This window comes from Solanum verrucosum, unplaced genomic scaffold (genome assembly GCF_900185275.1).
Source record: "Solanum verrucosum unplaced genomic scaffold, falcon-dt-bn FXZP01000032.1, whole genome shotgun sequence".
Lineage (NCBI taxonomy): Eukaryota > Viridiplantae > Streptophyta > Magnoliopsida > Solanales > Solanaceae > Solanum > Solanum verrucosum.
Window position 1 is genome coordinate 4,189,024 of NW_026020569.1, and position 26,518 is coordinate 4,215,541.

Consider the following 26,518-nt stretch of genomic DNA (forward strand, 5'->3'; position numbering starts at 1 on the left):
CTTTATTATGAAAAGGTAAAAGTACCAGAACTGCAAAGTCGAGTCTGCGATCTCCCAATCTTCACTTGGAAATGAAACACAACTGCCATCATACATTGCATGTCAGGTACTTATATTTATAAGTAAAAGATGTTTCATTAGATGAAAGCTCCGAAAAATTATGTACATCAAAATAGAAACTTCCTTATCCACTATGATTGAAGGGATTCTGAGAAAAAAAATTGAAACAGTAACTTGGGATTCTAATAAATTTAAAAGACATCAACTTTGTCTTCTAGCTTCAGATTGCACCAGGTGTTCAACATATGCTAAAATCTAGACCTAAGACAAAAAATTGTTGAGTATTTGTCTTCAAAGCATTTGTTTTTTCTTTTTCTCCAAATTATCCAAGAAATGCAAATGGGCATCGTGTTCCACATCTGCTGGAGGAGCTTCCTGACATTCTATCCTTGCCATGCCAACAGAGCTTCTTTAATAGATTGAGGCGTCACTCACTGAATACCTCCCACATGTATGTACAATGAAGGAGATTATGATTAATAGATTCAATCTCCTGCACAAGATCACCTATTACAGAAAATGAACATTTTTCTTGTATGTCTTGCCATCTATAATCTACTCCTGCTGGTTCGCACAAAATTTTAGCAAGATTTGACGGTATAGTTTCCTTTGCTATCAGCATCCCAAAATAATCTGTCCTGCTCTGTTGCTAATAATAGAAGCTGCCAAGTTGTAGAAAAAGTTGAGCCAGCTTTTCTGTTTCCCAGTTGAAACAATTTCTTCTGACCATTAAATTCCGTACATCTCCAAATCTGCATTCTGCCAGTGTGGCATGTTGTTTCGGAACTAAGCTGTACAAATCTGGGACGGAAATCATCAAGGGGATTCTTCTAGCCAAGGATCATCCCACATTTTTGTCTTCCTCCCATCGCCAACTGATATCACGGACAAATTTTTAAGGTCTCCCCATAAGTTTCTTATTTGTTTCTATAGAGCAAGCCCATAGGAATATCACTTGTTTGATACACCAACAATTTACTGTTCCATATTTTGTAGTGACAACTTTTCTCCATAAAACATCTTGATCGCAACTTAACCTCCAAAACCATTTTAAAGTAGACTTTTTTTTATGTAGTTTCAAGTCCCTCACCCCTATTTCACCCCATTGTTTTGGAGTTGTAACTGTGACTGCTTCACTAAATTAAATTTACGGCTCTCCAAATTCCCTGACGATAGGAAATCCCTCCTTGGCTTGTCAAGCTGATTTGCTATTTTTGAGGGTGATAAATGTAGATAAAAGCAATATGTTGGCATCCGACTAAGACACTATCTGTGAGGGTAAGTCTTCCCCAGCACACCTTTCAAGATTACTCCTTGTCTATGTTGAGCTAGTGGTAGACCAAGGTAAGTAACAGGAAAATGTTCCACTTACATACTAGTTATTGCAGCCAAGGATTGAATGTAACTAACTATGTTCACTGGAAACAGGCAGCCCTTGGACAGATTTACATGAAGTGCCAATATCAAGGTATCATCTGCATTCAGCAAATATGAAAGCTCCCGCTGATTTGATTTATTTTTTTAAGGTAAATAAATTTATTAATAAATGGGGAAACCCATAAATAAAAAGAAGAGAACCTACATCAAAATATGGTTCTCAACAGGAAAAAAGCTCCAGCTGATTATTACCCCCATTTCCCACTCTAAACCCTTTGATCCAACCCTTTAACCCTGCGACTTTTAAAATCTTGCTCAAAGCTCCCAATACCAACAGTAGCCCACTGGTGTACCATTACTGAGGATAGAGAACTTCACAGAGGCAGTGGAATCACCAATTCACCCATTTGTCAAAAAAATCCATATGTACCAACAATTTTGACAGAAAAGACTTGTTTACGCGGTCATAGGCTTTTCCAAAGTTCAGTTTACAAACTGTTTCTAACTTCTCCTTACCTCATTCTTGAGTCCAAATTCTCATTGGCAACTAAAATTGTATCCATAATTTTTTTCCATGGATGAACATGTTCTATGTGCCTGAGATCAATCTGCCCATAATACTTTTCAGCCTCTTTGTGAGGACTCTAGCTATGATCTTGTAGACACTGCCTAAAAGGCATATTGTCTGAGATTCTTAATCTATGTTGCCTCTTTCTTTTTGGAGTTAATGCGATGAAGGTTGCATCTAGACTCTAGGAAAAAACCACCTCCATGTATAAATATTCAAAAGTTGCCATCAGATCACACAAGCTTCATCTCCTGCACTTTCTTAAGGTCATGAGAACTTCTTCCTCTGTAAAGCATCTCTGCAGCCATTCCCAGTCTGATTCTGAAAGTTTTACCAAATCTGGGCTCCAACTTTCTGCTTCATGGCGCAATTTTTTGTAATAATTCAAGATTTTCCCTTTTATTGAAGTATCTGGATACTCAGCTTCTATTCCATCAGTCAGTAGTTTATCAATGTTGTTATACCTTATATAATTAAGTGTGACCATGCATTTATTTGAATCAAAAATAAACTATGCATAGTTATCTTGATGTTTGTTGTGTGAGAAATAAAGGAGAAAAATATTATTGAAATTGTGTTTTAATTATTACATAGAGAACTCTATTTATAGACACTATGATATTATTCCTTACCAAATAAGAGACTATAAACTATTCCTATTATGTGTAGGATTGTGTATACCTATTCTATTCTAACACTCCCCCTCAAGCTGGTGCATACAAATTATATGTACCTAGCTTGTTACAAATGTAATTAATACGAGGACCGGTGAGGAACTTGATGAAGATATCTGCAAGTTGATCATTTGACTTCACAAATTTGGTAACAATATCTCCTGAGAGTATCTTTTCTCTAACAAAGTGACAATCAATCTCAATGTGCTTAGTCCTCTCATGAAACACTGGATTTGATGCGATATGAAGGGCCGTTTGATTATCACACACAAGTTCCATATGACCGGTTTCTCCAAACTTCAATTCTCCAAGCAACTGTTTGATCCGAACTAGCTCACAAGTTGCTACAACCATTGCTCGATATTATGCTTCCGCACTGGATCGAGCAACTACACTTTGTTTCTTACTCTCTTCCATGACACCAAATTACCTCCTACTAAAACACAATACCCAGATGTAGAACGTCTATCAAAGGGTGATCCTGCCCAATCAGCGTTTGTATATCCGATGATATGCTCATGGCCTTGATCCTCGAAGAGTAGTCATTTACCAAGAGCTGACTTTATATATCACAGAATACGAACAACTGCATCCCAATGACTATCGCAAGGAGAAGTCATAAACTAACTTACAACACTTACAGGAAAAGAGATGTTTGGTCTAGTCACCGTGAGATAATTCAACTTTCCAACCAACTGTCTATACCTTTCAGGATTACTGAGTTGCTCCCCCAGTCCTGGAAGGAGTTTAACATTCGGATCCATAGGACTGTCAATGGGTTTACATCCCATCATTCTTGTCTCCTCAAGAATGTCTAAAGCATACTTGTGTTGAGAAATAACAATACTTGATCTAGACTGAGCAACCTCAATACCTAGAAAATACTTCAGTTTGTCGAGGTCTTTAGTTTGGAAATGCTGAAAGAGATACTGCTTCAATTTAGCGATACCAACTTAATCATTGTCGGTGATAACGATATCATCAACGTAAACAACCAAATAAATACACAGATTTGGTGTTGAATGCCAATAAAACACAGAGTGATCAGCTCCACCACGAGTCATACCAAACTCCTGAATTACTGTGCTGAACTTTCCAAACCAAGCTCGAGGAGACTGTTTCAGACCATAGAGTGACCGACACAATTGACATACAAGACTACTAGACTCCCCCTGAGCAACAAAACCAGGTGGTTGCTCCATATAGAGTTCTTCCTCAAGATCACCATGCAGAAAAGCATTCTTAATGTCCAACTGATGAAGAGGCCAATGACGAACGGCAGCCATAGATAGAAAGAGACGGACAGATGCTATTTTGGCCACAGGAGCGAAAGTGTCACTATAATCTAGCCCAAATATCTGAGTATACCCATTGGCAACAAGGCGAGCCTTAAGCCGATCGACTTGACCATCTGGACCAATTTTGACCTCATAAACCCAACGACAACCAACAGTAGACTTACCTATAGGAATTGTAGGGCTAGCTAAAATCTGATCACGCACTGAATCATGGTTAGTAGAAAGTCCAGCAAGTGTAAGAATTAGAAACAATGTCTGTCTGTGGTCTTGTTGTTTTTTGCACGTCCGTAGTGATTGGCATCAATGTTTCAAATTCCTCCATGATTGTCTGTACTTGTCCCAAGTAGGTGGACATATCTAATTCTTGTTTCTTTAAGTTGGTCATACGAGATATCACATCATAGAATCGAGATATGTCATTAGTGTATAAAGCACGAGCCTTTTTCCAAACTGAATAACATGTTTGGAATGGACAGAACAAGGGCATCAACTTGGAATCAATAGATCGCCATAGGAGACTACATAATTGAGCATCAACCTTCTCCCATTGTGCTTTGGCTTTTGCATCTTCCCCACTAGGCTTTGCCTTTTCATCTACCACACAAGCAATGTTCGGTAAGTGATCTTTGACACCTTGACCCTTGCACCACAACTCAACCGAGGAAGCCCAAGCTACATAATTTGAGCTTCCCATTAACGGTTCTCAAGTGATCATTGGGCTGGAACTTCCACTTTTCGGGCCAAAAATATCAATCCCGAAAAACACTGTAAAATCAGGCCAAAAAAACAAATCTGCCACCGGAAAGTGGACAGAAATCAAAGAAGAGAAAAATATAATTAATTATGTGGGTAGGGTCGGAATTACGAGGTGACCCTACTGGAAAAAAAATATGCTGAAAAAAATGGCTGGAAACAGCCTGAAATTGCCGGAAAAGTGACTGGAATCGCCGAAATCTCAAAATAATAGATCTGATTGCAAAAAAATGGTCGGAATCAGGAAATAATTGAATGGGTAGGTTCGAAAAAGAGATCCGATCCATCTGGAAAAAGAAAAGCTGCCAGAAAGTGGCCGGAACTGACCTCACGCGCCGGCGCGTGGTCAGATCTCGCCAGAAAATTCACACCTCTGATCGGCGCGTGAGGGCGCATGAGGTGGTATTTTCTGGTGGGCCTGGCTGGGGTTTCGTCGCCGGAGAATGAGGGACCCACTAGTGGTGTTGGTTTTCACACAACACTAACGGAAAGAGATGATGACAAAATTCAACTTTGGCAATAGCCGGAAATTTCTGTAAAGGTTTCTCACCGATGCTCTGATACCATGTGAGAAATAAAGGAGAAAATTAATATTGAAATTGTGTTTTAATTATTACATAGAGAACCCTATTTATAGACACTATGATACTATTCCTTACCAAATATGAGACTACAAACTATTCTTATTTTGTGTAGGATTGTGTATACCTATTCTATTCGAATAGTTGTTTTCACCAAGATTAATAATTCCTTATATTATATTGGGCCCGTGTTGGTACGGGCAATTCCCCCTAGTCAATACAAGTGCCTATCTTGGTAAAAGAGGAAAGAAGTAGAGACAGTATAAAGAAAGCTTCAGATTACAGAAAACTGTTTCTAACTTCTCCTAACCCCATTCTTGAGTCCAAACTCTCATTGGCAACTAAAATTGTATCCGTAATTTTTTTTACATGGATGAACGTGTTCTATGTGCCTGAGATCAATCTACCCATAATACAGCCTCTTAGTGAGGACTCTAGCTATGATCTTGTAGACACTGCCTAAAAGGCATATTGTCTAAGATCCATAAGCTAGGTTGCCTCTTTCTTTTTGGAGTTAATGCAATGAAGGTTGCATCGCAATGAAGGTTGCATCGCAATGAAGGTTGCATCTAGACTCTAGGAAAAAACCACCTCCATGTGTAAATATAAAAAGTTGCCATCAGATCGCACAAGCTTAATCTCCTGCCCTTTCTTAAGGTCAGGAGAACTTCTTCCTCTGTAAAGCATCTCTGCAGCCATTCCCTGTCTGATTCTGAAAGTTTTCCCCAAATCTTGGCCATCCAATCTGGGCTCCAACTTTCTGCTTCATGGCGCATATTTTTGTAATAATTCAAGATTTTCCCTTTTATTGTATCTGGATACTCAGCTTCTATTCCATCAATCAGTAGTTTATCAATGTTGTTATACCTTATATAATTAAGTGTTTAGAATTTAATTAGAACATTAAGAGACTATGCATTTATTTGATTCAAAAATAAACTATGCATAGTTTCTTGATATTTGTTGCTTTCACCAAGATTAATAATTTCAATATTATATTATATTGGGCCCGTGCTGGTACGGGCAATTCCCCCTAGTCAATACAAGTGCCTCTCTTGGTAAAAGAGGAAAGAAGTAGGGGCAGTATAAAGAAAGCTTCAGATTACAGAAAACTATGCTTACGATGGAGCCAACAAAATGATGATAGAAGTTAGAACCAAGGATTTTATGTGTCTATTAAAGAAAGTTTCATTTAGTGAATTGGAGAGACGTCACATCTCTGAAGGAATGGGGAGGACTCGGAGTGAAATATCACATGGTATTCAACAAAGCGTTGTTAAGGAATTGGATATGGAGATTTGAGGTGGAAGAGAAGGCACTTTTGAGGGGGGCGCAACAGAAAAATATGGTATCATCGAAGGAGGATCGATGACTAGAAACATTGGAATATCGTTTAGATTTGGCTTATGGAAGAGTATTTATAGAGGTGGGAAGAATTTAGTGGACATATCTCTTTTATGGAGGATGGAAGCAGGATTAGTTTTTGGGCATATAAGTGGTGCGGAGAGAACAAGTTGAAGGAAGTATTTCCAGACATTTAAGTTTCTTGCCAAAAAGATATGATAGTCAAACAAATTTATAGGTCGCATGAGGGAAGTTCATTGGGATTTGAGATTTAGGAGGAACCTACAGGTTGGGAGATGGAAGAGTTTCATATTATGGTTGAGTTATTGTATGGGCAGGAGATACATTGATAGATCGGATGGATGGAACGACGAGAGGGTAGAAATTGTTTTGTAACTATTAATTTTATAACGAAAGATTATTAAGGAAAGGGGAATGTATCTTCCGTCATTGCTTAGTATAGAGTCTCATGGTACCAAGGAAGGTGTGTTTCTTTACGTAGTTAGCAGCAAGGGGAATGATCTTGACAACGGGAAACCTGAGAAAGGAAGATCGCCTATTTTAGTTGGTGTTTCATGTGTAAATGTTTGGGTGAAAAGTTATACTGCATTGTCAAGTGACTAACCGACTGGGGAAGGTGGTTCTTTATGGGTTTTGTTGCAATGGATGATGATGTCGAGCACAAAGAAGAAGGTAATGCCCAGTTGGGTTTGCAGAAGGGGAAAGAGAAATTCAAGGGCATGGAATGTTGCCTCTTAGCAATTACGTGGATTATGTGGAAAGAGAGCAATGGGAGAGCATTTGAAGGGGTCGGGCATTTGGGTTTCTTTTATTGACAACCATATTTTGATGGTATACGGCTTGTATATGGGGTTTCCCCCAAATTGTTAATAAAATTATTTACCATATCAAATAAAAGACATTCTTGCAACACATAAAAAGAAATATAAGAAATGGCATCTGACCTTAAGAGTGCATCTGTCAGTACAAATGCTTCAGGACTTGCTTCAGTAATCAAAGACGGAGCCTATTATACAAGAAAACAATAGTTAATTAGTTTCAGAGATCCTTGATGCTAAGCTGTCGAAGCATAGGTAGGACCCATCTACTCTATTTGGCTGCAAGAATCAATTCTAGCTCGGAGTTTGAAATACTTACAGCATGACCAATTTCTGACAAAAAACAAGCAAGACCACTTATCACAGTCTCGTCTCCACTATTAAGAGCTGGGAGAAGAAGTACATCCCTAAGAAATCCAACCTTGCATAGCAAAACTTGTGGTATACACTGCAAAAGCAAAAGTAGAAAAGGTTGGTTTAAAATCCAAAGAGAATTAAGTTGGGCCAATTTTGTTTGGTGTAAATCTTCCAGATGGATCTCATATTAATTATTTTTCGGAAAAGGATCAAAAATGCCCTTATGTGAAATGATCAAAAATGTCCTTTGTTTATACTTTGGTCCATTTATGCCCTTGTAGTCAGTGAAATGGACCAAAAATTCCCTTAAACGAAATGAAAGCAAACGGGAAATACTTAAACACTAATTTTAGTATTAATTTGTCCGCCCCGTCTCTTCATCTGAACCCAACCCCATTTTTCTCTCAGATTTATTTCCTCCTTCAAAACCCTAGCCTCCTCGTCTAAATTTCTCAAATATGCTTAAATGGGTGTAGATTTTTCTTCTATTTTCGGTAATTTTGACATCATTAAAGATGAAATAAGATGAATAGTTAGCCACCATAGCCACTAGACTCCAACTCTTAAATGATAAAATTACCTTCAAAATCATATTTTTTTGTTGTTATTTTTCTTTTAAAAAACTCCTTTTTACACCGTAACTTCCTTAATTTCTCACAAACAACTCTCTTTTACTCTCTAAAATGGAAAATTATCTAATATTTACATCGTCATCATCTCATGAATTTTCAATAATGAAAAACAATACTACTCTTTGTTTGGATCCTGGAAGCAAATGTTGTTATTGCTGATTAGTTGCCACAAAGTGGTGGTAGCCGAATTCCGGTGATACAAATTTGAGAGTGGTGGATTCTTTCATTATATTTATGTTGGCTTTTAAAAACACAAATTGCACTTTAAATTCTTCAAAAATGGTCTTGAATGTGCTAAAATGTCTTTGGAGTCGAAGAATATTAAGTATGATTCGCCTGTAATAGCACCCAATCATCATACTAATACAAATATATTTCCAATTTTTTTTTTTTTTGATGAAGTTACAAATATATTTCCAATTCTTTCAATTGTGCTTCTTTTTCCTTTCATCTAGTTCACATCATTGCCAACAGAACTATCTCCCGCGCTCTTTTCGTTGCTCCATCCTTCAGGACTTCCATCCTAATAACATTTATCTAATAGTTTTTGGTATTATATGTCCCACCACAAACATGTCTCATATAGTACACCACAACGAGTAGGCTATTGAGCAATGGCGTAGCAAATGATTCACATCTTCTCTGCATCCATACACATGGTACCACTTATCTATTTTTTTTATAAAGTCCCTACAACTAGGTTTCACTTTATCCATCTTCAGCAGCATATGGCAACACAATTTCACTCTAAATTTACCCTTTCTCAGTCCACTCCATCTCCAAGTCTCTTTCCACATGTGAAATCCTTTGTTTGTATAAAGTTTGAGTAAATATCTCCCAATCTTGCAAATTCTTCTAAATCTTAGGTCTCACAATGTTCGTCTCCTTGTACCAGTAAATACAGAAAAAAATAGTGGGGACACGAAATGTTCAAAATTGTTGGGAAAGCCTCAAATAAAACAGAGTATCCACGCCGTCTTTCTCTCAAATGTATCAACCTTGCAACATTTCCCGCATCAATCTGGATATCTTTCTAGAAATCTTCTCCACCCTTTGTTGTATGTCCCCATAAGGAATTCCCTGTGGCATTGTTATTCAGTTGGCCCTCCATTCCCCTGGCCGCACACTGTGAGGGTGTTTGGCTAGACTTTTAAGCCAAGTCAAACTGGCTTATAAACACCTTTTGGCTTATCTATGCATTTGGTAAACATCCAAAGTGCTAATAAGCCAAAAGTTGCAAGTTGGTCACCCCCAACATATGTTTTTTTCAATTTATACGCACTTTTAGTTTGGCCGAGATGTTTATTCTTTATAAAATAATCTTTTTTATAATCGTGGTGTCCGAACAAGCTTTCCCACACCTCGACTAATTCCACGGGATACCTATCACCTCCCACTAGCTTTTCATCCCACTTCATTGACCACTGGGTCGCACCCTTGGGTTAATACTTAAAATACCTTTTCAAAACAAAAGCTCTAACTTCCTCTCCGTCCCACATCTGCCATTCATCATTTTCCTTGCAAAGATCCTTTTAAATTTATGATCTTTCGTAAATATAATTAAGGGTATTTTAGTCATTTTATAGAAAGAACAACTTACTGCACATTTTTACCAAACACGGCAACTGTTTATTATCAATTTCAACACTTTTATCCAAACATGTAACTGTTTATTTATAAAATTGATGTCAACACTTAAATTGCTTATCAGCTAATCCAAACGGGCTCTATATTTCTCGGTTATGACTTCTCTTCGTATGCATGTTCTTGTAACTATCTACACTTCTTTTTAATGAAGTAAGAATATCATTAATGAGAGGGCACTAACTAGCCCATATACAAAAAGTTGAAAATCTTAAATACATGGTTTCTGTGAATGCCACCTAATCAATCCATACACAATAACCTCATGGCTGCACCAAAAAGAAATAAGGGGAAAGAGGCTTTTTCTCAAGTGTACAAAATCTTTCTCTATTCCATCATAAGCTCTCCTATTCCTCTCTCTACGGTCCATGACAATGCTAAAGGGGCAACTTCACATGCCCTGCATCTCCTCGTCCATCTTCTATGAGCCCAGCTAAGCAAAGTTTTTTCATAGTTCTCAGCATTACCCACTCAATACCAAGCCATCTCAGCAATACCAAAAGTTGGCTCCACAACTATGTTGATAAAATGGATATTGGATCTTTCAAGAATATTGGCTAACTTTCAATGTTGCGTAAGGTCAAGGTCAAGGTCAATTTTCTCAACAAAGTATTAGAGTCAAACTCATCTTCAATGTTGTGCTACTAAATGCTTAGCCACATGTGTCATGTATTCACACTCCTAATGTTCAACTTTGGGCAAGTGGGAGAGAGGAAAATGCTAGAATCCAAGATCAATAAGTGTATGAGTTAGAGTCTCCTTACACAACCTTAAATAATAGTTACCACTTGAGATAAATTTTTGGGTTGAGTTAGGCCCGAGTTATATAAGGAGACCAAAGCTAATACACTTGAAGATTTTAGTACCCCCAAACACTAAGGGGTCGTTTGGTGTGAAGGATAACACCCAATAGTCCTAGGATTAAATCAGAGTGACACTTTTTGAGATAAAGGTAAATGTGTATTCACAAAAGGCTCATCATCAAATAAATGATGAGCATAGGTCACTTACAATCTCATCAGAGCATATCAAACTACCCTATGGGAGATTACAAATTACCTATAAAGTCTACAAAGAGTTCTATATCCCCCATCATATCTTGTTTACACCAGAAGTACAAAAGACCAAGACAATTCATTCTAATTTTCTGGATGTTGTTCCTCTTATCCACAAAGCATCTTTCATTCCTTTCTTTCCATAGGGACCACCAGATGCAGGCTGGGATTAACTCCCACCAATCTTCATTAGACTCCCTTCTTCCTATCTCCTTCCAGCTGTAGAGCAAATCCTTAGTGGACTTTGGAATTACGCAGCATACACCAAGAAGACCAAGAAACATGTTCCGTAAGCTTGTAGATACTTTGCAATGAAGGAATAAGTGACAATTAACTTTTGCATCTTCATCACACATAAAGCATCTTAAGCATATTTGTCTGCCTTTCTTTTGAAGCACTTCATGTGTTAAGCAGGCCCTTTTGCACACTAACCAAGCAAAACATCAGATCTTCAAGGGTATTTTTATCTTCCATATTAACTTCCATGGCCAGTGTTTGGCCAATATTGTATCTGCATTAACAAGACTTTACTGTAAACACACCTTTGCTTTGCCATCTCCAAATAGGCTTATCAGGTTCAGTGGAGGTGCCTAGGAAGGCATTGAGGATTTGAAACAGATTAATGACCTTCTCGATTTCCTAATCATTGAAAGCTCTCCTGAATATGAGATTCCAACCCTGAGGGCTCCATAGTTGTGAGATTGTGGCCTTGTTTTGAGTGGTGAGCACAAACAGGTCTGGACAGAGTGATTGCAGGCTTTCATCCCCAATCCAATGTTCATTCCAAAAATCAATTTTCCTACTATTTCCCACTTCTAGTGAGATGTTGCCTTTGAATTGGGGCCATAATCTTCTAATGGTCTTCCACACACTGCATCCAAAAGTTCCAAGAGCCTCCTCAGTAATCCAATGGCTTTATAGTCCATACTTCATTGGGATGACTCTTTTCCAGAGTGACTGATCTCCAATGTAGAATCTCCACAACCATTTTTTAAGGAGACAATTGTTCTGAAGATTGAGCTTTTTTATTCCCAGCCCCCCTTTCTTTCTGCTAAGAGTAAGAGTATCCCACTTAACTAGATGGTAACTTTTGTGCTTTTTAATTCCATTCCATAAGAATGACCTTCTGAGTTGATTGATCTTTTTCACAGTGTTCTTTGGAATAGGAAATAAGCTCATCATATATGAAGGAAGAGCATCAAGAACTGATTTAACTAGAGTCAACCTACCTCCCAGGGAGCGGTATTGACTCTTCCACCTAGCAAGCTTCTTGTTACATCTCTCCAAAACTTCACTCCACACTACTATCTCCTTATTTTGTGCTCCTAAAAGCATGCCCAGATACCTTGTAGGTAGGGTTGCTATTTGGCAGCCAAGATTTCTAGCTAGCAACTCCATATTATCCACTTGGTTCACAAGGTAAAGAAAACATTTTTGCCAATTTACATGCAGACCAGATATACCTTCAAAGATGGTAAGGATTGCTCTGATGTGTCTAATTTGTATCACCTTAGCCTCACAAAAAACTAAAGTATCATATGCATATAGTAGATAAGTAATCCCCACCTCATTGTGCCTATTCCCCTGAGTCTGAGCCTTAAAACCTTTAATCCATCCGTTAACATTTGCTTTTCTGATCATGTGATTGAGGCCTTCCATGACTAGCAAGAAAAGAAAAGGTGACAGAGGGTCACTTTGTCTCAAACCTCTTTGTGATTGGAAAAAACCTTCCGAGTTTCCATTTATGATCAGGGAGAATTTAACAGAACTTTATCCAATTGAGCCATTTCCTCCCAAATCACATGTCCTTTAAAACCTTCAGCAGAAAAGACCAATTGACATGATCATAGGCCTTCTCTATGTCCAACTTACATAAAATTCCAAGAATTTTTTTCTTGACTCTAGAGTCTACCAACTCATTAGCAATTAGTGCAGCATCCATGATTTGCCTTCCTTTCAGAAAGGCCATTTGGTGTACATCGACCAGCTTCCCCATTACTGTCTTCAACCTCCCAGTAATCAGTTTGGAAATGATCTTGTAGACTCCTCCTATCAAGCTAATAGGCCTGAAATCTTTCAATTCTTCTGCTCCAGGTTTTTTAGGAATCAGTGCTAGGAAGGTGCTAGAAAGGTGGCATTGAAAGACTTTTCAAAAATTTCATTTTGATGGACATTTTGAATTGTCAGCATTAGATCCTCTTTTACAATTCCCCAACAAGATTTAAAGAAACTCATTGTGTAGCCATCTGGACCTGGAGCTTTATCCCCATCACAAAGTTGTAGGCATTGCAAGACCTCAGATTCAGTAAATGGTCTTTGCATCCAATCATTTTCTTCCTGAGAAATAGTTGGACATTCCATAAGATCAAAATTGGGTCTCCACTCCTCAGATTCAGTGTAGAGTTCTTTGTAGAAGTTAATCATGGTGTTCCTGATCTCTACAGGGTCTTCTACTACCTCTCCTCTGTCTATCAATCTATCAATAGTGTTGATCCTTTTGTGTGTTGTTGCCATTCTCTGAAAGAACCTTGTGTTATTATCTCCTTGTTTCAGCCATAAAACCCTTTTTGTTTCCATTTCAGTTCTTCATTTTTTGCCAACTCTTCCAGCTCCACTACTATGGTGGCTCTTATTATCACTTCATCTTCAGTCAATTCCCTGGTTTCTTGTATCAAATCAATTTCTGCCAGTTCCTCCAGTAAGCTATTTTTCTTACTAGTAAGCTCCCCAAAATTTGACTTGCTCCACTCCTTAAGTTTCTGCTTTAGCATTCTTAGTTTAATATTCAATCTGTAATCAAGACAACCTTCCACTAGAAATTCATTCCACCAGCTCTGAATCAAGTTGGTGAAACCCTCCACCTTAAGCCACCAATTCTCAAACTTAAAGTTTGACCTTTTCTGCTCCCAGTTACCACTTTCTAACAAGATAGGATAGTGGTCAGATAGCACTCTAGGTAGTAACTTTTGCCTGATGTTTTTGAATTTTTCTTCCCATTCCATCGAGTATAAGAATTTGTCTAGTCTAGCTGCACTAGGATGATTGATGCCTCTAAACCAGGAGAACTTTCCACCATTTAAATGAGGATCATGTAGCTCCATCTCCTCTATCCACCTTGAGAAGTCAGACATAACATATGAGATTTTGTTACATCCTCTTTTTTCTCCCATAGTTCTATTGGTATTGAAATCTCCACATGTGATCCATGGACCTTCACATAAAGTCCTGACTGCAGCCAATTCTTCCCAGCATATCAACTTCTCAATTCTGGTATGAGGAGCATATACTCCAGTGAGATACCAGGTAAAAATATTTTGGGTTGACACAAACTCATAAGTAATGGAGTATTGACCAGTTTCAACAAGGGTCCCACTCCAGATTCTACTATCCCACAGCAACAAAATCCCCCCACAACTGCCTTCAGCTTCCAAGTATCTGCATTTCATCCACCTGCATGACCATAGTTGTTTGGCCATTGCTTCTAAGTCCTTGCTAATCTTTGTTTCCTGTAAACAGTAAACATCTGCCTTCCACTTTTTCATTAGACTCTTCACTATAGTTCTCTTATTCTGATTGTTCAGACACCTTACGTTCCAGGTAATCAAGTTTACTTTCATTTACAAGTTAGACTTAGATTCCTCCCTCTACTTCTGCTTCCTTCTACCTCTTCATTTAGGCTGGATTTTATGTTTTTCAGTTCATTCTTTCCAATACCTCTGTTTTTTGGAGTAGAGACTGCCTTGCCTTTCCCCTTCTTATCAAGCAGTGTTTTCCTCTCATCAATCTTCATCAACAAAGCTATGGTTTCTCTTTCGAATCCTTCGAAAGCCACCCCATATGTGTTGCTCAAATCTAGGATATGAGAATTCACCGAATTTGAAGCTTCTGTTCACAGTCTTCTTGGGAATTTGGAAGCTGAATGTTGACTGGTTATGCATCGTGAATATGTTGAAGTTGCATGTCTTAATCTATTGATTGTGTATCGTTTGTCTCCCCTCCTTTTTCATGAGTAGTTTGTTGTGTACCCATCATCACCGGTTCTGTTTGGATGCAAGACAAAATTCTCTCCCCCATCGACTTGCGTCACCATGTTTGATTCTTTCACCGTGTTTGTTTCCCAGTTCCTGAAGGCTTCCAAAAATTTAGTTGCCAGGACTTTTATTTATTTCTGTAAGGCATTTTTTTCTACCAAGTGATTGTCACGTGAGGGTTCATTAAAGCTCATGGGTCTTTTTGAACTCACAGGAGGATTTGTAATGTCAGGATGCTTATGGGCTATTGGGCCTGCGTTTGAGGGTTCCTGACCCAATTTTTTTGAATTCAAAGTGGGTCCACCAGAATTCCTTTTTAACACCTGCCCACGTGGTCTCCTGCTAAGGTTGGCAATTGAACAGGGTTTTGACCGGTCCGGTCCGGTTCCCATACCGGTAAGTCCGGTGCCGGTTGAACCGGTAAGGAACCGGTCTTATAGGGTACCGAAACCGGTACCGAAACGGAACCCGATTTTTTATCCGGTTCGGTAAGAACCGATTCCGGTCCGGTTCCTATATGATTGATCCGGTTCAACGGTCACTTCCTATTTTAATTATATTTTTTATTTTTTAAAGGTGAACGTTAATTTATAGCCGTTGGGCTGGGGGCCAAAACAGCTCAAAACAGCCCCCACTCCTCTCTAACCCCTTAACACTATAAATATACCCATATTTTTTCATTTAAATCACAAATTCACAAACTATTTCATTAACATCTTATAAAATCTCTTAATTTTCAATCTCTCATAAATTCATAATTATTATTTTGTGATATTGACTTGGAGTTCGGAGATTTATTTGAAGTAAATCGAAAGCTTCAATTGGCATCTCTCAATTCTGGCTTTGGTTATACGTCTACTTTTACGTAGACGTTCGGTACATTCGTTCCAACTTTAATTTTTTATTTGTTTATTAATTAAGTTATTTTATTCTTTTGTTATATTATCTTGCTTGTTTTTCATAATATTTAATTATTTTAAACTTGAACATGAATTCGAAAGAAATAGTGGTAAAAGACCAATGTCGAAAGGAAAAAATAATAGGAGGGGGAGGAAGTAGTTCTAGTTCTAAACATTTGCCTAGATTTAGAGTTAATACTAATGATTATACTCATGTTGATGAAACTTCTTTTATGTCACGAGGACCTATTGAATTTAATTACGAAAATGAAGTAGATCATGAGACTTTAAATAGATGTTTTACTAATTTTGAGGAAGAATTAGATGAGGAAGTAGAAATAAATGAGGAAGATGATGAGATCTCTACCCCTACTAGACCGGCTACCGAATTACCGAAACAAGATGAAGTCCCCTATTTACCTACTTTTTCAAAGACCGTTGTACGTGTTAAAAGATCTTTAGTATGGAAATTTTTAGTACAAAATGAGGAAAAAACTATTGTTACTTGCACGAAATGTAAATTGACTATGAAACATGTAACTACGGGTACACAAGGGGGAACGGGACGACTAAGAACACATTTGAGAAAGTGTAATAAAGAATTTGTTCACCTAGATGATATAGAAAGGGCTAATAGAAATGGAATACCCATACCTGAAAATTCTATGGGAGTTGGAGGTTTTAATATGGTTCAAAGTGTATTAAATATGACTAACCCGGCAGGCCGAAGCACACACCACATATAGTAAAGAAAAAGGTCGTAGAGAATTAGCTAAAATGGTTGATGTTTGTGGTTTGCCTTTTTCATCTCCTTCACATCCTGGTTTTGTTCATTATTTTCGAGAATTGTATAACCCAAATTATGAAGGTATTCCAAGAAGTACAATTAAAAGTGATCTTTTTAAATATCAAAAAGAATATTGTCATTTTCTTCGTTGTTTATTTGTTTATTATGATGGTAGATTATCTATTATTTTTGATATGGGACGTAGTCCTAATGGTAATGATTATTTTACAATTACTGTCCATTGGATTGACCATGAATGGAACATGCAAAAATGAATATTAGGGTATAAATATGTTGAAGAAACTAAAACCGGTTCTTATATAGCAACAAAAATAAGCTCTATTTTACAATTTTATGGAATATATGATAAAACAATGAGTGACACTTTAGATAATGCTTCTAATAATTTAAAAGCAATTGATTATTTAAAATGTAGACTTTGTCCAATTGATAATGATTCTTTTCATATTAATTGTGCATGTGTATAATTTGATAGTAAAAGATGGTATTTCTCAATTTGAAATTTCTTGTGAAAAAATTAGACTTGCTTGTAATTAGATTTTTAAAGCTAAAGTAAAAGCTAGAATTACATAATTTAAAAATCGTTGTAAAGAATGTGGACTTGCATATAGAAAAGTTCCAAAAGAAGTATGCACTAGATGGAATTCTTTATTTGAAATGCTTGAAATTGCTTATATTTATCAAGAGCCGGTACAATTAGTTTTTAATGCTTATAATGCGGACCCGAATTTAAGAATTAGCTATGAAGATTGGAAAAATACAAAAGAACTTATTGAATTTTTAAATGTTTTTTATAAAGCAACAAATGTTGCTTCTGATCAATATTATTATCCAACTATTTCTTATGTTTTAGTAAATATTTGTGTTATTTCATCTGAATTTGCAAAATATAGAGGAAAAGATCGATTTGAAGATTCACTTACTTTTATGATTGAAAAATTCAAAAAATATTTTTTCCCTATTCCTCAAATCTATTGACTGCTACTACTTTCAACCCAAATTACAAATTAAAAGGTGTTGAAAGACTGGTTGAAAAGATTTATGCAAATTTAGAAATTAAAGATGATGAAACTCCTAGTGTTGAAGATTGTAAAAGTAGCATATATACAAAAGCTAGAGAGTTATAAAGCTATGGAAAAAAATATTTCAATAGTTAAACCTCCATCTTGTAGGCCTAGAAGTGATGATACGGATGATTGGATGGATGATTATCTTGAGCTTGAATCATCTACTAATAATGATTTTGATTTATATTTCAATCAGGCACGAAAAAAGATTAGGCATGAAGGACAACTTCAAGCTCAAATATTAGTATGGTGGAAGAATCGTGAAAATCAATTTCCGACCCTTGCTAGGGTTGTTCGAGATGTGCTAGCGATTCAAGCATCATCGGTCGCTTCGGAGCAAGTCTTTAGTGCGACCAGATTTATGATTGGAGATCATCGATATTCATTAGCAAAGGATAGTTTGGAAATATCGGTGTTGTTTCGAGATTGGGTCAATGCCGAAAGAAGAAATACCAGACTACCACAATTAAGTAGCCAAATAGAAGATGAAATAGATGAAATATTTGGTGATAATAGTGATGATAGCATGGAAGCAATGGAAGAAGAACGACAAATACAAGTTCCAAAAAATGTTTCTTTTGAAATGATACAAAAGTTACGAAAACATTTTAAAAAAAGTTTCAATTGTTAGTAGTTAGTACAATAATTAATATTCAATACCTAGACTATGTACTATTGTACTCTTTGTCTCTTTCTAATATTTGTATTGTACAATTTATTTATTTGAATAAATATACGGCTATTCGCCTTGATTTTCTTTTAAAATAGTCTCTTATATTTAATCCAAGTCATTTTACAAATTTAATTTTCAACTATTTTAATATTAGTTTAAACTTTAATATAAAATTGAATTTTAAGGTTTAAACTTTAAATTCAATATAAACTTTAAACTTTAAAGTCAATTTTAAACATTAAATTCAATATAAACTTTAAACTTTAAAGTCAATTTTAAACTTTAAAGTTTAAAGTTTAAACTTAAATTCAATTGAAACTTTAGTTTACTTTAAAGTTTAAAGTTTTAAATTGAAGTTTTTTAATAATATAATATTATTAATTAATAATATAATATTATATAATAATTAAAGTTAATAAAAAAATTAAAAAAATTACCGGTACACAATGATCCGGTAAGAACCGGTCCGGTCCAAACCGGTTCCTATCCGGTAACTAAGGGACCGGGCGGAACCTTTGGGAATTTTCGGTAAAACTGGTTCTGGTAAGACCCGATTCCAGTAAATAAATCCGGTGACGAGGACCAGTTCCGGTAAAACCGGTCCTGTCCAATTGCCAGCCTTATCTCCTGTTGACACCACAACTTTCCCCTCTTTTATCCTCTGGATAAATCCTCGATATCTGTTGGGTAATGGGTTTCTCCTTTCCCTCTTCTACTATGGTGAACCTCGCCGGAATTTCTGTCCACAGTTGCATGGAAAAGGAGATTCCAACATTGATAATGGTCACCTCCTTCGGGATCCTTGACCCATCGCCTTTCACTTTGATTCGAGCCCATTTGAGATGATTCCATAGTTGTCTCTTCTTCAGTTTCAATCCAACCTCCACAAAGATCTCCGATGGCCTTGAAAACAGTCTCTGACCAGAGATGTAGGGGAAGGCCTACAATCTTGGTCCAGGTCGATGTTGGTTTATTCTCCATATTTGTGGCCGCTAAAGTTGGGGACCACCACTCTAACTGGACCCTCGAGTTGTTCCACCTACAATCACCTGTTCTGCCATGGTTTTCATCGCAAACTCAAACAAGAATTTTCCAACTCCCATCTCATAAATGTTTAGTCCATGGCTTTGTCTCCAAAACTTGTTTGCCCAGCTTCTCACTTCTGCTAGGTTTGGCAGTACATTATTCCTTCCTTCAAAATCTCCAACTAGACTTCTCTGCAGAACTTCATTGTGGATGTTAGAAGATTCATTAATGCAAATGATTCCCTCTTCCTTCATTAATGTTGCTTGGGCATTAACTCCGTCTCCTTTTCTATTAGTCCATTTAATGCTCCTCACTGCCTCTGCAAAGGGGAAATTGTTGTCTACCAACCTCGGCTTCGTACTTTCCACCTCCTTTCTATGACTAGAAAGGAACTCCCCATTTTGTCTGCTATGTTTTCCCATCCTGAGTTCAAAGTCAACTTCGGGATTATGACAACGGACCTCCTTCTTCCCCTTATGTTTATCAGACTCATATATCTGCCATATTTGTTGAAATTCCTAGCACAAATATATTTCTGATAGAGGTTCTAGTCTCTTCCATCTCTCCACCACATTTCTTTTCGTCTTTGAAGCTTCCCGCATGACCTGAGTGATCCAGATCATTGATTCCTTGTTGAAAGAAGTTCTCGTAATGTTTCGTTTACTCCTCTCAGACCATTCGTACCAGTCGCCCGTCGTTCCTTTGATTCTCTCGAGATCGAAGGATTTAAAACATACTGCAAAGTAAATATAGTCCTCCATTGATCGGAGGAGGGTTTAAGGAAAGAAAAGGGAGGGAAGGTGAGGGTGGAGGTTCCCGGTGATCAGAAGGACCACCGAAAAATGGATGTTGGTTTTGGATCTAGTTCATAGCTTGGGAATCGTGCCTGGGAGTGTCTCTCTCCTGCCGAAGCTTTCATAATGACACTTAATTTGTTGTTTGGTAGGCAAGTCTGGGATAGCTTATCCCAGAATTAATAAATAGTACCAGGATAAGTTATCCCTCCCCTTAGGTGGTGTAGTAATCTCGGGATAAGTTATCCAGGATAAAATAGGTAAATGACAAAGATAACCCTTTAAATTCATTTTATACATCACTTTTCACATTCATGAAGGGTATTTTTGTATACAAATAAGTTCTTAAATTATGAAAAGCATATTATTTTTAGTACAACAAACCAAACACTTAATAAAAAATAATCACAATATAACTTATCACATCATAACTAATCTCATCATAACTTATTCCATCATAATTTATCCTATCATAATTTATATTCAAACCAAACGACTCCTAAGGCTTAGCCATCTGGAAGGTGAAATAAAATAACATGTATATCACGATGTGTCTACCTTTGAAACAGTGTTATGAAGTATGAGCATCCAACCAAAACATTAATGCAATTGGTTCTCTCCTGAAACGGTCCTTACCTTTCTTTTGCCTTGGCAATAGTGCGAAGCATCTAAAACCTCTACAAAAGTTTGGAACACCATATTTGCAGTTATTTGGTGGATCATTTGGAGGGTGAGAAATACAAGAACCTTTGGAGGCAAGAGGAGCAAACATCATTTATCTCGAACACTAATGTAATCTTTTTCTTTGATGTGACTTGTCCACGGCCAATGTTTTAGAGCCAATCACGTTGATAGATTTTCTTATCTCGTTAAACTACCCGTTAAGTTTGATTTTCTTTGGATATAAGTACTTCAACTACTGTAATTATACATCAATATAATATCTACAAATTTGATGGGAATGGCCTGGGTGGGGGAGGGGGCATAAAAATAAAAAATAAAAAAAATTGAAATATTTTCCAAAAACAATTTGATGGGGACGGCCTGGGTGGGGGTGGCGTTAAAAATGAAAAATTTTAAAACTTGAAATATTTCCCAAAAAAAAATTAGAAAAAAAATTGACGGGGGTGGAGGGGGGAGTGGCGTAAAAGTTTTAAAAAAAATTAATTTTGAAATATTTTTCAAAAGCAATTTTTCTGAAGGGGGTTAGGGAGTAGGGGTTGGGTGAGTTTATTTTTTTTGTTTGAGGATGGGGGCTGGTTTGGTGGTAAGGATAAAAATATATTTGAAATTTTAAAATTTTAAAATATTAATTATTTTTTTTGAATGGGGAGGGTCGGGTACGGAGTATGGGTAGGGTAAGAAACAAAAATTAAAGGATGAAGTAGAGTTTTGGAAAACACTTGCCAAACATTTAAGCCAACCAAACATGGGAAAATTAGAAAACATTGAAAATGTTTTCCTCCATACCAAACACACCCTTAATGTGCGCTTCAGTATCGTCATCAAGGTTTAAAGCATACTTTTTCTTATCAATGAGCCTCTTATAAAGAGACTATACTAAACAATTCATATTTCATTTTATCGTGAATTTTTTTCTTAATTTCTTTCTTCATATATTTGTGACTCATGCTTATAATTATTAATCTTGGACTAAACATATATATTTGTATTTTTTTATCCCTTTGTGCCTTTTTTCATTAAAGCTCATGCTTTATTTGCACTAAAAGCCCCAAAGAACCTCAGAGTTTTTTTGTGCTTTATGTTCTTGATAACACTGCCCTATTCTCAAAATAGTAAACTTGCAACTCATTTGCGTGGAACCTCAAAATTGGATCACAATGTGAGAGTGCTAGCTTATATACGTCTGAGATGAGTTATAAAGCTTCTAAGGACTTAAGGTTTTGGGTTGGATGCTAATCCAATGTAGGACCACCCATGTTATGTTACTTCACACTCCAAATGTCCAATTTGTTGGGATAGTATACTTACTTTTCCATCCTTTTTCTCTGTTTTTCCTTAATATAAATAAAGAAACCAGTTCACATAAGTCGCTTACAAGAAAATGAATATTATACCTCATGTCGACTCACAAGTTCAGTGAGAACTTCAATGGCTAGATCAAATGAAGACGAAACCTGTTAACCATTTGAGTAGGTAACTGGGTATTAACAACTTCAGAACTTGAAGCAACTTGAAGACTTCATTAGAATATTACCAATGCATGCTAGGTTTTAAGAATATTTAGCAATACATATTACCTGCAACGAGTTAAAAACGAAACTCAGAAGTGGATGTCCAGCCAAACAGTTAGGTGGAATCTCCGAGAAACAACCAGCTCGAACCTATTGAACAAAGGTAGGTAGCAGAGACATTTAAGAGAAATACAAGAAATGACCCATGTATCTGATTCTGGCACCACTCCCACTCAACGACAAGATGCAAATAAGAATTAAATAAAGCATATTTTCCGATAACAGTTTCCAATCAGGACAAAGTTGGGTTTTAGTTAAATAATTTAGTTTTTTTAAGAGTTAACAAATATAAATAAATACTAGTCAAATAGTTGAAGCGTGTACATACTTTAATCATGGATGGTTGAGATTTATAAGAAATTAAAGAATTTAGGGCCTTCAATGGGCTGCAAAATATTATATTCCCACTTGTGTGATGCAAAACATTCTTAAATGTCAACAGACTCATCAGTGTTGGATTAATAACAGCTTAGCAACAATAGAACATAATTCTTCATCTCAAGAGTAGTTCTCCGGAAGGGTACAGACATGAGGCCTTTGATCCAACTCTCTTTTACATAAAGAAATGAAAATCCAAAAACCGGGGAATACTTTTTCATGAATAGTCAATTGTCTTTTCATTTCAAACAGTCGTTTGTTGCTGGTACACGGAATGTTACAATTTGCTTCTCCTGGACTTTTTGCAGGACTACTGCTCAAAGTAATTTCCTCCAACTTCTCTGTTCTTTCCTATTTTATTATCAACAAAAATTGTGTTTCCGACAAAATAGAAGTAAGACAAGATGCCACCCTCTTATCAAAAAGAAGTCATCTTATATTCACTTTGCATATCAGAAGGCAGCAATCAACAAAAAAAATCCTTTAGCTCATACCATAAAGACTCTGAGTGGCCTCAGTCACAGACATTCCAATACATAAGGCTAATATTGGACACCCACAAATTTTATTACTCCAGCAGATTCCCCATTATTTTACAAGAAAAAATATTTATGTCAAAAGCATAAAAAGTCTTCTTATGAGATCAAAATAACTCAGAACAGGCATGAGTAAGCACGACCATCAAACCAAAGATGGCAAACCAGTACTGTGATTCATTCAGAATATGATAACTCTCTTGGTGATCCAGTAGTCCAATGAACTGAAAGACCCAGCTAGGGCTAGGATTTTATCTGCACCAGGTATTACTATACACCTAGGGTGAAGATCAGGTTTTATATAGTTGTGAGAGTTCCTTTTTGCTAGGAAGTTAGAATATTGGGTTTCTCCGCACCCAAGGAAGTTAGACTACACCTAAATCTTGGTCAGTGCAAATAGAGAGGGGAGGATCGATGATTAGATTTTTTTTTCTGTCTCTTATCAGATATATGAGACTCCAATTCCTTTTAAAGTGGAAAAAAAAGGATAAATAAAATACTCAAGAACAAATAAGATTTGCAGAATCTAGTTGCCGGCAAAGAGTTGATGACAATTATTGATTAATAGAGCCAAATACCAGTGTTTATCATCATATTATTAGCATTATATCAGTCCTCATATCTTAATATTTTCCTTTGAAACAGTCTCTGCTTATTTTTTTCTTTTTTTTAATTGAAGTAATTAGTTCTATTGCAGGCATCAAGTAGATTCATAATAGTTACAAAAGCAAAAGTAGCAAAAGGTCGGCTCTCCTTTACATTGTTAGTTAAGAGTCAGGGAGCTGGCAAAGTTCAGAAATGAATCAGAAGAATCTGCTTAATTTCTTCTAGTTATCGATTGACCACCAAAATACCTGGTTAATGTATTTAGTCAAGATGAACTTACCCAACTTAACAAACAACGCAAAATTTTTCTGTGCCTGCCCTGGAGTTGAATGCTACTGTTAAAACTCATATCACTCTGACGATGAAGGAACTCAAGAACCACTGAAGTATGTGAGAGAAGCTGCTCCTTGCAGGAAAATATACATGTAAGATATAGAAGCTGGATAAAGGGCAGCCATGCATTATAAAGCATCAACTTTTCCAAAAGAAAAAACTGCAGCTTTTAAAACAATCAAAAAGGAGTTCTAAACCTCTCGACCATACTCGCGTCGCTGAGCCGAACTAATTCTGTATTCAGTATTCTGATCCTCCACGACTTCTGGAAGGACTGTGAGCATTTCCAAGACAGCGATGTTGCCTTCATCATGGTTTTCCAAACTTTGGAGACTGCAAAAGAGCTTCTCAATTGGTTTTCCATGCTCTACAGCATGAAGCATGAGTGCAGAGAGAGCAAGACAAATTTGAGTCAACAGCTGTTTCCAACAAAATAAGATCTCAGCAAATATAAGTAACATTTTTAACATTCATAAAAAAAAAAATTGCAAGCAGAACGTTGAATCACCTGTGGAGGGCCTAAACTAAATCTCTTAGCAGCCAATAGAAGAGCATTTAGCAGAGCATCTTTTGCTCCCATTTGCAAGTAGCTTCCTTCATTTTGTATCTGCAAATTAGATAATAACCTCACACTATCAATAACATATAAGCAACCTCAACAAGCTGCAAGGTGGGCAATGGAGAAAAAGTAGCTTTTTGGAATGACATTTGGTGTGGACCGGAAGCACTCAAACATGCCTTCCCTGTACTACATAGTCTGAGCCAAGGACAAGAAGCAACAGTGGCAGAGTTATGGACAGGACAAGGGTGGAACCTGTTTCTAAGAAGGGGACTAAATGATTGGGAGATGACAACCATAGCAAGATTTCATGATACAATGCAAATGGCAACCAATCTGACAGGAGAGGAAGATAGACTAGTATGGAAGGGGGAGAGAGGGGGAGAGTTCACTGTAAAATCAGCATACAGAGAACTCAGGTCTACGGAGGAGCAGCATGCAGGATGGCCCTGGAGGATGATCTGGAGAACAGAAATTCCCTACAAGGTGAATTACTTCACATGGCTCTTGGCAAAGCAGGCAGTCTTGACACATGAGAACTTAAACAAGAGGAAACCCAATCTACGCTCTAGTTGCTATCTATGTGAAGAACAGGTGGAGACAGTCAACCATCTCTTTTTACACTGCAAATGGACTGATCAATTGTGGCAGATGTTTATCCAAAAGAGGAAGATTAAGTGGACAAAGCCTGGGAGTATTATAGAAGTCCTACAATGCTGGAACAGGGATGGAAATGCAGGAAAAAATGAGAAGAGATGGAGGATTGTCCCAGCTTGCATTTGGTGGACAATTTGGAAGGAAAGGAATCAAAGATGCTTTGAAGGAAAACAGAACAATATCCAGAAGATAAAGACTAATTGCCTAATTTTTGGTGTAAGCAAGTAGTGATAGGAGATGCTGAAAATGTGTTTAATATTATTGACTGGTTGTAACTAGAAGATCCTAGGAATGATGTAAGTAAAACTTTTTGGAGGGGGACTACACTTTGATGTAGTATACCTGTGGATATATAGAAGTAATGTTACCTTTCTCAAAAAAAAAAGTAGAAATAAGAGATATGATTTCTCCTTCCCTAAATACAGCACAGTACAATTTAATGGAAGTATAATCAGGTGCTGAGGCGCTGCATAATGAACTATAGGAGGGGGAAGAGCAGTCCAAGGGCATGGAATGTTGCCACTTCAGCAATTATGTGGATTATTTGGGAACAGAGAAATAGGAGAGCATTTGAAAGGGTTGAAAAAGATTTTGTAAAGTTGCAAAGTAGTTTGTTGTTTCTAGTTTCCTTTCGGTGTACCCATGAGATGCCTCTTGTATACGGATTTTTCCACTTTTTACTGAAATTATTACCTTATTAAAAAAAGAATGGAA

General features: G+C 36.9%; 1 protein-coding gene across 3 annotated transcripts in view; it reads right to left on the bottom strand.

Annotated features, from left to right (window-relative positions):
- Window positions 1-26,518, bottom strand: part of LOC125810643 (transportin MOS14) — a 75,564-nt gene that overhangs the window by 47,608 nt on the left and 1,438 nt on the right. For 2 of the 3 annotated variants that reach the window (XR_007441881.1, XM_049490110.1), the window contains exons 2-9: window positions 25,097-25,195; window positions 24,786-25,007; window positions 24,536-24,655; window positions 22,742-22,825; window positions 22,559-22,618; window positions 7,814-7,942; window positions 7,621-7,682; window positions 26-82 (exon numbers count right to left, since the gene is read on the bottom strand). Coding sequence is in view for 2 of the 3 variants with exons in the window: in XM_049490110.1 (XP_049346067.1) it covers window positions 26-82; window positions 7,621-7,682; window positions 7,814-7,942; window positions 22,559-22,618; window positions 22,742-22,825; window positions 24,536-24,655; window positions 24,786-25,007; window positions 25,097-25,195 (833 nt within the window). In the remaining variant the exon portion in view is untranslated. Of the gene's footprint in view, window positions 1-25; window positions 83-7,620; window positions 7,683-7,813; window positions 7,943-22,558; window positions 22,619-22,741; window positions 22,826-24,535; window positions 24,656-24,785; window positions 25,008-25,096; window positions 25,196-26,518 lie in introns of those variants that run through there. The other variant, XM_049490111.1, reaches the window with a different exon arrangement.